The 12,313-nt window shown below is 39.8% G+C and overlaps 1 protein-coding gene across 1 annotated transcript in view; it reads right to left on the bottom strand.

The window, feature by feature from the left end:
* Positions 1-12,313, bottom strand: part of LOC104277630 (rho GTPase-activating protein 42-like) — a gene marked incomplete at both ends in the record, with an annotated part of 76,917 nt that overhangs the window by 20,926 nt on the left and 43,678 nt on the right. The window contains one exon of the mRNA XM_009874323.1: positions 5,892-5,963. Coding sequence (XP_009872625.1) covers positions 5,892-5,963 — 72 coding nt within the window. The remainder of the gene's footprint in view (positions 1-5,891; positions 5,964-12,313) is intronic.

Here is a 12,313-nt window from a genome sequence, read left to right as displayed (position 1 = left end):
CCTGAGCACCCTCTCCATGAGGAAGTGCTTCCTGAGATCCAAACTAAACCTGCCCTGATGCAGTTTCAGGCCATGTCCCCTTGTCCTGTCACTGGCTGCCCAAGAGAAGAGCCCGACCCCCACCTGACTGCACCCTCCCTTCAGGCAGTTGTAGAGAGTAAAAAGGTCCCCCCTGAGTCTACTCTTCTCCAGGCTAAACACCCCCAGCTCCCTCAGCCTCTCCTCACAGGACTTTCCCTTCAGTCCCTTCCCCAGCCTCACTGCTCTCCTCTGGACCCGCTCCAGCCCCTCAAGGTCTTTCTTGCAGTGAGGGGCCCAGACCTGCACACAGGGCTTGAGGTGAGGCCTCCCCAGGGCTGAGCACAGGGGCAGAATTACATCCCTGCTCCTGCTGGGCACACTGTTCCTGACACAAGCCAGGATGCCATTGGCCTTCTTGGCCACTTGGGCACATTGCTGGCTCCTGTTCAACCGGTTGTCAACCAGTAAGTAATCCAAACCTCAAGAATTTTTTATAAGCAAAAGAAAACACACAGAAAAATTACACATCTCTATCTACAGGAGAGATTCCTGAAAGAGCTTTTTATCAGTAGAGCAGCTGTGTCGTGATCACTGAGTACTCTCAGTTTCTCATGCTCAGTCACTTCATCTCACACTTTCTTCTTCCTTCTCTATCTCGGCAATACCCCCAACATGTGGCAAACCCAAGCTGTGTCAGTACTACTACCAGATTTTTTTTTACCTAGTCATTACTGAAAACAAAAGAACAGACTCATCTCAAGTTGCCCCTTGGGATCTTCTAATTAGTCATTTCTCTCTATCCAGACAACCTCTACTATAAACAAACTCCACTGTCCTTTCCCCATTAGCCAGTTCCTTAGACAGATCACATTTCTTAGATTAACTCCCAGCTAAACTAAATTATGTCTCACGTACTGTGCTTTAAAGGCCTCGCTGGTATAGAAATAGTCATGATCTGCTGAATTTCCTTGCCTGCATAATAAGTTATCTTATCGAAAAAGGTATCAGGTAACTCTAGAAGCAATCATTTTTGGGAAACTGTGTTGCGTTTTAACTCAAAACATTTGGCCATCAATTATCCTGGCCCGGCCTCTGTTTCTGCTTCCTTTCTCCAGTTCCCTCCTCTCTATGGTTCATTAAGATATCCCCAAACTAGCAGACCTAAGTACCAAATCTTGAGTAACAGATGTTGCTTTTACCAAAGTACCTTCCACCATACCTACTAGAGCAAGGTCATTCATTTTTCTCAGTTAAAGGATGAGTGCTACAGTTTGACCAGATGCCAAGGAAACCAGTTCACAGAATGGGTGTTCTGGTGCTTGCAACCAATGTTAGATACTTATCTAAAACTCTGCTTTGACAGCTTTCTGACAGGCTTTAAAAAATGGTGGGGTTTTTTTTGTTGTATGCTCCTCGGCTTCTGGACAATCCAAATAAAACAGAGAGAGAGCGTGCCAACTCCCACATGCTTACTTCATGCGAGTATAGATGCAAACATAGATGCAGGAAAATTAATCCCAGCAGTGAATCTGGATTTGTTTCCCAAGTAGAAAGGAATTCACAGCTTCAAATGAATGAATGAAAGTAAAGAATAATAAAAAAATAATCCTTCTGGACAAAATAAATAATTTTACGAAACAAAGAGATGCAATTGTAAGGAGGAAACAAATCTCTTAGGTCTTAAAAAAATTTGCTCCTGTTGTCTTGGATCTAAGTTGGACTAAAAGCCATTGAACGTTGGAACAAATATTGCTGTACTCGATGGATAAAAACGACATAGGAAAGTTTGGCCTTATTGTACATAACACATCACACAATGATCTCACCAAAGTTACCAGCTGGGGACTCGCAAACCACATTTACCAAATAAGGCAAAATGCTTCGTGCCTGAAATCCTTTCCCAGTTACCTCACTCAGCTTTTGCTCGTGTTTCTACAATAATTGCGGAGGTCATTTTTTTAAACTCAGATGGAGTAAATCAACAGGCTATCCAATGCAAAGCTGGGTTTGTGTAGTCTCTGGAGAGAACTCAGCTTTATTTAAACTGAGTGTGTACAGAAAAGGAAGAACAGAAATATGTGCAATAAAAACAGAGGAGCAAGTAGTATAAATGGAAAAGAGCAAGTGATGTAGATTTGTGTATTGTTGGGTTGATTACAAACACTAATGCTTTATGGGGAATGTTTCTCAGATTTGTTGGGTACCTTCAGGTTTTTGACGTTCCTGTGAAGAACTGGTCTTTAATGTTATTATGATGTTCCAAAAACACTTGAACTTTGCACTCTGGGTTTATGCTGTCCTTGTATTTGAAATATAGTTTTCTAACATCAACAGGATATTTTATCTTCCATATTCTCTTTGATTTTTGTGCTCATATTTTTGCCTAAACTTGATAGTTTTGAAGAAAGGAAAAGAAAAAGCAAGGATAAAAGGAAAAAGGAGAAAAGGAGAAAATGAAAAAGGGAAAAGGGGAAAAAGGGAAAAGGGGAAAAAGGGAAAAGGGGGAAAAGGGGAAAAGGGGAAAAAGGGAAAGGAAATAAAGGAAAAGGAGAGAGAGAGGAGGGAGGAAATATTCTCATACCCTGTATTTAACACAATAGGACAGTCCTATGTAGTTCATCACAGTAGTAAAAATCTTGTGAATTTATTTGTTATTAAAATAATGGTAACTGTCATTAATTTATAATATCTTCTCTTTTTTAATGCATGTATGTTGTGGAGTGGCAGAGGGGCTTGCTGGTGTTTTAAAAAAGAAAGAAAAAAGCCCAGTAAGGGCTCTCTCATAATCTTTCCCTCACCAAAATATGACAGTAGTCCCTAATATCCTTTTTTATTATATATATTGGTAATACAGCTAAGTACTAATTTTTTTTTCCTCCAAAAAGTTTGGAAACAAAGCTCAACAGGGTGCTAAGTTTAATAATTTTAAAATCCATTTAGAAGACAGATAAATCCAACACTCACCACTGCTGATACAATACGCTCTCACAACGAAAGACTGATCACAAATAACAAGCTCCTTGCATCTCTAGCTACTGCTGAAACTGCCAATGCAAAGCACATACAATTGAACTCGTGCTTCTATGCCTAATCTCTTAAAATGCCAGTCCGTAAGACATTATGATGCAAACTAATTGTCAATTCACAGGTCTAGAAAAATATAATACGACATAACTATCGGCTCTGCTGTGAAGTCTGCACCATATCAGCCTCTCTTTGGAGAGGAACACATACAAAGAAATGCTTTGTAATGTTTTTTGGGAGGAGAGGCATGACAGAGAAACAGAAGCAAATTTGCATTTGATATGTATACAGTTCTTCACATTATTCTAAGTTAAATCTAGAGGGGAAAAAATAACAGGTCAAACCTGGTATTTCAGGTCCAAAAATAACAGTTGATACATGGTCCATACAGCTGACGTGTTTAGAGACGAGACCAAATAAAAAGTGAGATTCTCAGGGTCCTGTGAGACTTGCTGCTGAAATCCAAGCAACAAAGAGAGCGTCTACTTTTTCTTTGTTTGGCTATCAGTTCAGGTCACTCCAGAGGAGCTCAAAGAGTTCAAATCTCTGTGCAAACCTTCATTAACTGCAGATAAACAACTCTCAAGATCAACTCATCCCATACTTACAAGAGTTCATAAATGCTCAAGGGGCGAGCTCAGCAAACAGAAGTGGAGGTGAGCCATCCGACCCTGTTCTCTACATTCAGAGCGCCCAAATTTCATTTCATACTGGTCTCATTCTTCCTAGATCACATGTTGCTATTTTGTAATTACTAGAAAAACAGTATTAAATGTAATTGATCTCTCAACTTCTTTGTGTTGATTCCCTTTAGTTACAGGCCAATTGTAATTGCTTCTGCTGATAAAAATCAATTCAGAGGCTTGCAATCTGGGTTATGCAGGCAGTCTGAATCTCTCATTTTTGAGCTTGACAGCTGAACTCCATGAGCAGTGCAAGAAAAGACCAGTTTATTTGACATATTACAAAACAACGAGCTGGTAGAGCTCTCTATATGGTATCAATGTGTCAAGCCAGTACCCCGGACTGCCCAAAACACACATAGCGCTGCATAATAAAGATCCTTAGACACTGGAATAAGAGTTAGCCGAGGCTAGCTCTCTCCTGAAGTCGTTCAGTACATTGTTATGTGACCACAGACAAGTCAAAATAAGCACTGTTTCCACAAATTATAAAAAATAGGCAAAAGCTCATATTTTATCTGGAAGGGATATGGAAGAGAAACCAGCTGTTTTGGGACACCGTGCAGAGACGACTCAACCTGCCCTGTAGTGTCCTGCCTTTAATGTTAAATACTTGCTGATTCAAAAAACAAAGGAGGCATCTTCAGTTAGATCATTAAATATGTGTTGACATCTACTGAGTGATATAGTCAAAGGACACAGAAGTGTCACAGAATTCTGCAGAGACCCCTGTGAGCTGCCTGTGGATCGTCTCCCTGACGTACCAGGACAGTCAATAGTACGGCGGGTCAGGCTTTCAAACAGGGATCTCTGAAGATAAGAACAATGTCCCTTCAACTCCAGCCATACGAAATGAAATGGTAACACAAAGAACTGAACAATGCAATGAAACCCTACTGAAAACTAAAAATAATTTTGTGCTGGGATTAAATTCTGATTTGTGCAGCGAGCACAGGAAATAAACTCTCAGCCCTGCACCTCACAGCAGCATAGGGGTGGGACAAGAGAAGAATGCAATTGCAGACAAAAACACATCAAGTAAGAGGGTAAAGAACATCCATTACAAAGAAATCTGACCTCTAGTTCACAGTAAAATTCGTCTCGATCATTTACTTGGTTCCTGTGCGCAAGCAGTCTCATGTGTTTGCTACACATTCACAACAGCAGTACAAAAAGTACAAACCTTCATCCGCACTTTCCAACAGCTCTGTTCTTTCTCCGAGGTTGTTTGAGAACAGCACAAGCACAACCTCGGCTACAACATCAAAGAGAGATTTTTTTGCACCCATTTAACCTTACAAGATGGAACATTTCCCGGATAAATTTTATGAGTGCTAATACAGGATGCAAATTGCTTCAGAGCTAGCATATTCATGTAGGCAGAAGGAACTGTTAGTAACCATCCCTCTAGCTGACGACCGCAGCCTTTATGCATCTCTGAGATTGTGATCAAAGCAGTCACTGGTAACCACTTAAGGCTCCAGGATGAGACTGAAAATAGCTCTTCTAGACCAACAGTTCATTCTAACATCTCTTTCCTCAACATATCTGATTTCCCAAACTGACATGCTGATGGTATAGACAACTTGCAGTTTCTCTAACACAGATATAATATTTAACACCAACGAACTGGCTTCAGTCACCAGTAGGAGCACTTCCACCACGGGAAAGTCTTTGGGCAATATGAAGATGAATGCTTTGGCAAAATAGGAATCACTGCACCTCATCAGCCATGTGAAGTGGAGAGGCAAAGCAGAGACAGAAATAGAGTATGGCTGAAGAGCAATGACTTCTTTTGCTATAAAGAACAAACAGCTACTCGAGGGCCTCTGCACCCTTCATCTGTCTGAACTCTCCATGCAGTTTTGGGTAAACCTAAGATGCAACAGAATGTAAATGCAGACATCAGAAGATGAACCCAACACCAAATGGTAAGAATGTACAGCAGGAGCTGTACCCTATGCGTATAATCAGTCTTTAAATTTCATTTCTAAGTCATCTTCTCTGAAGCAAAAAAGTTCAGTATAATTTAGTATCACATTAATGAGGATGGCATCAAGTATGTTTGAATACAAAATGCCTGTTTTCAGTCCAGCCTTCAAAACACACTGATAAACTCAAATAAACATGAAATGAAAAAGAACTGTTTACATAGCCACTTACTTTTGCTGCTCCTATTTGCTCTTTCCGAAACTTCTCCAGCGGTGCTATTAGCACATCATTAGCATTCTGGATCTGCAAAGTTAAACACAGAGCGTATCTTCTAAATACAGAGCATTTGCAGAAAGCAGAGTCATTGTAACTCTGTCAATGTGCAAGACTGAAAAATTCATGTCTGTAACATTCTGGTAAGAGCATAAGGGTAGGAGTAAAAAAATTACGTCTTCGTTACATAAAACATAGACTACACATGTTCAGTAGTCTATTATGGAATGTTACCAGGAATAACTAAAGCAATTGTAAAGAACGATGTAGTAAGTTGACCTGCAATACATAGAAGGGTTTTCTGGTATTTTACTTCAATTTCTTGCATCTTGTCTATAATAAGAATAGAAACCAAAAACTTACAGGAACATGTTTTGGCAGAACTGGGAAGACAAATACAGTAGCACTGACAGCGCTGACTGAAGAAGTCTATGTTTACAGATCTGAATCTTTGACAGCTGAATCTTTTAAGCTTTGTCTTTGGATTATATACCTAGCTATACTGAACAGAGGAGAGTAAGGCGGAGAACTCTAAAAAGAGGAGTAGAGAATTTATAAAATATTCTGTGCTAGATTCCTTCACTTTTCTAGTTTTTAAACCAATTTCAGATGCCCTGCAGCTATTTTTATCACTTTAACCTAAACCAGGGTTCCTAATGAATCACATGGCTACTGTTTATTTAGTGTAAATCCCATCCTGGGAACCCCTCTCTGAGGACTATTCCCAGCAGTGACCACCCGAAGTAGTCCCTAGTCATTTGGGCTGGAAACACACACGCAGCAGAATATCATGCCAGCCATGTCATTATGCCATTCAGCAAAAAAAAGAAAAAAAAAAGTAGCATGATTTCACCATGTGCCGCCTTTTAGGGACATCATCTTAATTGACTTGACTGCAAAAAACCAGAAGAAACTGAAAACTGCCAACACATCAGAAATAAAGCATAACAAAACACATTAAAATATTCTATTATATTAACTACAGGCAAAATCTTGGATTTTCTGCATGAACAGCTTTTTTCTCCTCACCAGTCCAGTCTTTACCATACTCATCACATTCCACATTTGGGCTTTGGCAGCTTTGGAGGTCTGGGCAAAGTTAACGTGCACCTAAGCCAAATGCCAACTAATATAGGTCTTGTGAGTCTTCCATAATGATAATTGCTAAGTTACAACCTTCCCAAAAGGCTGTGATAACAAACACATAGAATAAACATATTGAAACACAAACACATTTTCTGTCCTCCCAAAGCTAACACTACAATTCAAAAGACCACAGAATCATCATATCTCTCAGTAGGGGAAAGTTTCAGGAAAAGTCAAGACTCTCTTTGACATCCTAATGTAAAAAAGTCCACGATAGCAAAAGCAATACTTGGCACACTTGATGATGCAGTGATTAAAAAGTACTACATTTAAAAATAAAAATCAGGCACAGAGAATGGGGAGGAACGTTTTCACTGCGTTCACTGTGCTTTCACTTCATTCAACATCCTTCATTAGTTCAAGTGGAACCAATTACAAAGCCATGTTATTCTCAGATTGGAGAATGGACATTTCCCACAAATGTGTAGATTTTTAGGCAACATCTAGCAATCTAACTGTGACTCAACAGTTTCTACAAGACAAGTGCACACATTTAACAAAGATAGTCTCTATCCCAAGGATCCCTAAGTAAGGCAGATTAAAATTAAGAGGGGTGTGAACCTGTTAAATTATTTGCCCACCATCAGGCAGAATCATGGAATGTGTTGGGTTGGAAGGGACATTTAAAGTTCATCTAGCCCCACCCCCTGCAGTGAGCAGGGGCATCTTTAACTAGATCAGGTTGCTCAGAGCCCCATCAAGCCTGACCTTGAATGCCTCTAGGGATGGAGCCTCCATCACAGCTCTGTGCAAACTGTGCCAGTGTTTCACCATCCCTTATCGCAGTGCATATATCTGGAAGCTGCAGCTGGAAGCTCCTATAGCTTACAGAGCATGTACAGGGCTTTATGGCACACACAGAAATCAGAAAGCCTTGCTGGAGTCACTGGTACAAACGTGTGGATGCATCTTTTCTTTCTTTTTCATGTACAGAATTTTTTTCCCTGCCTGTTAATTTATTGCTATATACAGCAACAATATATTAAATACCTCACAGTTCAATTAAAAGAGAAATATTATTGAAGTACTTTCTACTATCAGTAACAGTGATAGTAATACTACTATCAGCAGTACTATCAGTACTGGGCTGCCCTGGGCTGCATCAGAAGCAGCATGGCCAGCAGATGGAGAGAGGTGATTCTGCGCCTCTGCTCTGCTCTAGTGAGACCTCACCTGCACTGCTGCCTCCAGCTCTGGAGCCCCCAGCACAAGAAGGACATGAAGCTGTTGGAACAGGTCCAGAGGAGGCCACAAAGATGATCAGAGGGCTGGAGCATCTCTCCTACGAGGACAGGCTGAGAGAGTTGGGTCTGTTCAGCCTGGAGAAGGCTCTGGGGAGACCACCTAGCGGCCTCCAGTACTTGAAGGGGGCTACAGGAACACCGGGGAGGGACAGTTCACAGGGGCGTGTAGTGACAGGATGAGGGGCAATGGTTTTAAACTAGATTTAGATTAGATGTTAGGAAGAACACTTTTACTATATTTTACTATGAGAGGGTGGTGAGACACTGGAGCAGGTTGCCCAGAGAAGCTGTGGATGCCTCATCCCCAGCAGTGTTCAAGGCCAGGCAGGATGGGGCTTTGAGCAACCTGGTCTAGTGGGAGGTTTCCCTCCCCATGGTACGGAGGTTGGAACCAGATGATCTTTAAGGTTCCTTCCAACTCAAGCCATTCTACGATTCTATGATAACTACTAGCCCTGTTGCTAGTCATTGCCAGTCAAACTAACTGTATGTGAAGCTGAATATGGCTCTTCCCTTCACTCAATGCTATCACTTTTAGGTAGCCTCCATGCCACACCAGGAGACCTCACTTCATATATCGCCCTCTTGGCAGCCTTAAAGAGACTGAAACACAGTTACTACCCATCTCACTCAATGCTGCTGCAAAGCAAATGAAATACTGGGAAAAAGAATCCTGCTTCAAACACTGGAAGCGTACGGCTCTGAGAGGAGTCAGCTGGGAAACAGCTTTGCTGGGCTGAAGCACGTTGCTCATCCCCACAGTTATACACGCAACCAGGAATGGGCTAACGAAAGGCTAATGAACAGATGTCACGCGCTTCATCTAGAAAGGGTCTGTGCCTCTGAACAGATCTGCTGAGCCACATCGACAGAACATGCTGCAAGCTCATATTCCCTCAGCTGAAAGTTTCCACCACCGAGAGCCCTGATGTGGCAATTCACCTTCCAGCAAAATGAGGAGCTCGGCAAGCCACTGGCTTTGGCTTTGGGAAGGGAGAACATGCCAGCAAAGCACCAAAGAGAATCCCAGGAGACGCATTTCAACAGTCTGTATTACTAGACAACAGAATACTCTGCTGTGAAAAGACTCCCATCAATTTCAACCACATTGTGCCTACTGGACATTGAACATTATAGAGAAGAATTTTTGCCTTATGTATGTGTTTATTCATTTCCTTTCATTGCTGATTCCTATCACTGCAATTATTTTACATTACAGTTTCCTTGTTAAGGGTTACAAATTGGCACACAGGCCTCTCCTCCTCCCAAAGTAGGAATCTAATCCTCCCACAACCATTTCTATAGAAATCTGATCGTTTTAGATAATCTTAGATTTTCACTGTGTGGTCCTAATAGAGTAACTTTCTTCCTGCCAAGATGATAATCCTTCTCCTACTCAGTTACTGTGCTATGCTGAAATCACAGACACTTGGAACAGGCAGACGATGTCAAAAAGACTGTAACAGTTTCTGTAAATAGCAACTTCAGAAATCCATGTCACGTCTAATATACAGATCTTATCCTTAAAAGCTTATTCAGATTAGTCACACCCTTAGAGAGGTTATACTTGCTTGATCCAATAGCTATTGAATGCTACACAGTTCCAGCTCCCAGCATAGCTAATATGCAGCAGTCAAACAAGTAATATGATTGTTTCTCTTGTGTGGCAAAAGCACCAGTCTCAGTTTTCCTCCAGAAGAAAAAAAAAAACACAAAAGGAATCATGCAGTTTCAGCTTAATGCCAGTTAATCAGTCTTTGTTTAAATTAAGGCAGACATAACTACTAGGCAGACATAATAGGAAATTATTACTTTGACAACTGAGACAGATCTAGTAATAAAAGAAATAAAATTTTCTAAGCCAAAGAACGTAATCAACTTTTTAACTTTGATATATATAACTCTATCTAGCATTATTGATAAAAAGAACATTAAAATATCACCAAAATCACAGTGAGTATGTAAAAAATACTTGAGAAAGAAATACTTAAAAATGGAAAATATTTTTCCTAAGTCAGCTTTGACAATTTATAAGGTCATTCCCTGTTTGGGGGCCAGTTAGCCCAGTCAGTTGAGTGCAGCATTAACAACACCAAGGTCGTGGGTTTGATTCCCGTTCGGTCCCCATTTGTTGCCTGATCTAGTTGAGAGGTGGCGTCCCTGGCAGCAGGGAGGCTGGATTAAATGATCTCTAAGGTCCCTTCCAGTCTAGGCCATTCTGTGATTCTGTGATTCTTGTAAAACTGCAACATTTCAATATACTCTGACAGCCTCTAAGCCAACATGGTGAAGCACTTTAAGTTCTCTTTTCTGATTCATGATCCTCCACCTTTCCAACTCACCCTCCTTCCTTCCAGAAGGTAGCTGTGCAGTTGAAATAATGTACCAATGATGAAATTAAACTATGGTTTTCTCACATCATGGAGAAACTTCACATGTACACTTTGAGACAGTGTTGACTAGCGATTTTTTTAAAAAATATTTTTAACTAAAAGTTTTAATCATCAGTAGAATGAAGTAAAAAATTCAACATCAAGTAACATAACCTCATAATAACTATATAACATCATAATTATTACACTATCTTAGCAAGGAAAGACACTTCCATTACTAGATTTTCTTTAAGTCGGTGTTAATTTTTTGAATGAGTTTTCTAATTAGTTTTCTAGGCCTGAATTTGGGATAGTGTATGATATGCAGGCTGTGCATATATCATTCTCCTTCATTTTCTTTTACTTAGGTAGGACCAGTGGATATAAACAGAAATTAAACTAAAATATTGATGCATCTGCTTATTCATTACTGACTACTAACCATACTGATATAGAAATTCATAGTAATGCACTTCTGATGTAGGAACAAACTGCTTAGATAGACAAAAATAAATAATTTAATTTGAAATCCTTTTCCCAAATCCTAACAATTCCTAACATCTGATCTAAAAAAAAAAAATACATATTTCAGCCTCTGGTCTGTAATAAATAAAACTCCTAATCATCACAACTTCAAATATAATAGCACAGACCAAATACAGACAATCAAGTATTTATTTAACTCATGTATTCATCAGGTTTACCTGCTACAAAGAATATAAATATGACAAGGTAAAACATCAGTAATGCACTTAAGTCTTCAGTTTTTACTTTAAAAGTTAAAAAGTGTAAATATTACATAAAGTTAATAATGTGAACTTCAGTGCCTGTAACTACTTGTCCTTAAGAGGACTAACATTTTTACAGCTTTGTATGGAAAACTCTACAGAGACAAATCACGCTTAGAAACAAAAAAAAAATATATATTTGAAGTTTATCTTAAACCCTCTCACATTTACATCAAATAATACCCAGCTTGTGTTAATTCTCTAAAAATATCACTACCAATGCCAGTTATTTCAAGAAGAGTTGAAATTCAGACGATATTAAAGCAGGTTCAGAAGATTACAAAGTTTTAAATATAGAGGTTGGACACTTCCATGCACAACGTGTAAGGCAATGCTTGGATTCTTGGCAAAAATCTAGTACTGTATCAAGTGGTCTTAATACACTGTCAACAAGGGGATGCTTACAAATCACATGCCAATCAAGGCTGGGAGTGGTTATGTATGGCTGAATAAATTATTCTTCTCTATGTTTTTTCAAGTGAGCGGTATTTTTAAATTTTCTATATTGCAGAGCATATGTTTAAAAATAAATTACTATAGTGTCATACCTGAAATGATTCCTTCTTGAAACAGTTAAAATATGACCCAGGAGAATATGTACAAAGGCTGTCTTCAGCACAGAGAGCCCAGTCTCTGTGCAGAGCCCTCGCGAAACGTAAGAGGAAGAAACACTCTTCTGAAGAACAACATAGAGGAGGAAGCTAACTTCACATTAGGTCTCCTCAAGGAGTTTTTCTTTTCTACCCTTTACAGAGCAAGCAGAAGAAAAATCAGCCACCCTTGGATAAAGTTGGTCTTCATGAATATTTCTGCTTCAGATTCTACCATCA

Source organism: Apaloderma vittatum, unplaced genomic scaffold (genome assembly GCF_000703405.1).
Source record: "Apaloderma vittatum isolate BGI_N311 unplaced genomic scaffold, ASM70340v1 scaffold12590, whole genome shotgun sequence".
Taxonomy (NCBI): Eukaryota; Metazoa; Chordata; class Aves; order Trogoniformes; family Trogonidae; genus Apaloderma; species Apaloderma vittatum.
Note: the sequence above shows the minus strand (reverse complement) of the source record. Positions and strands in the feature narration are given on the sequence as shown.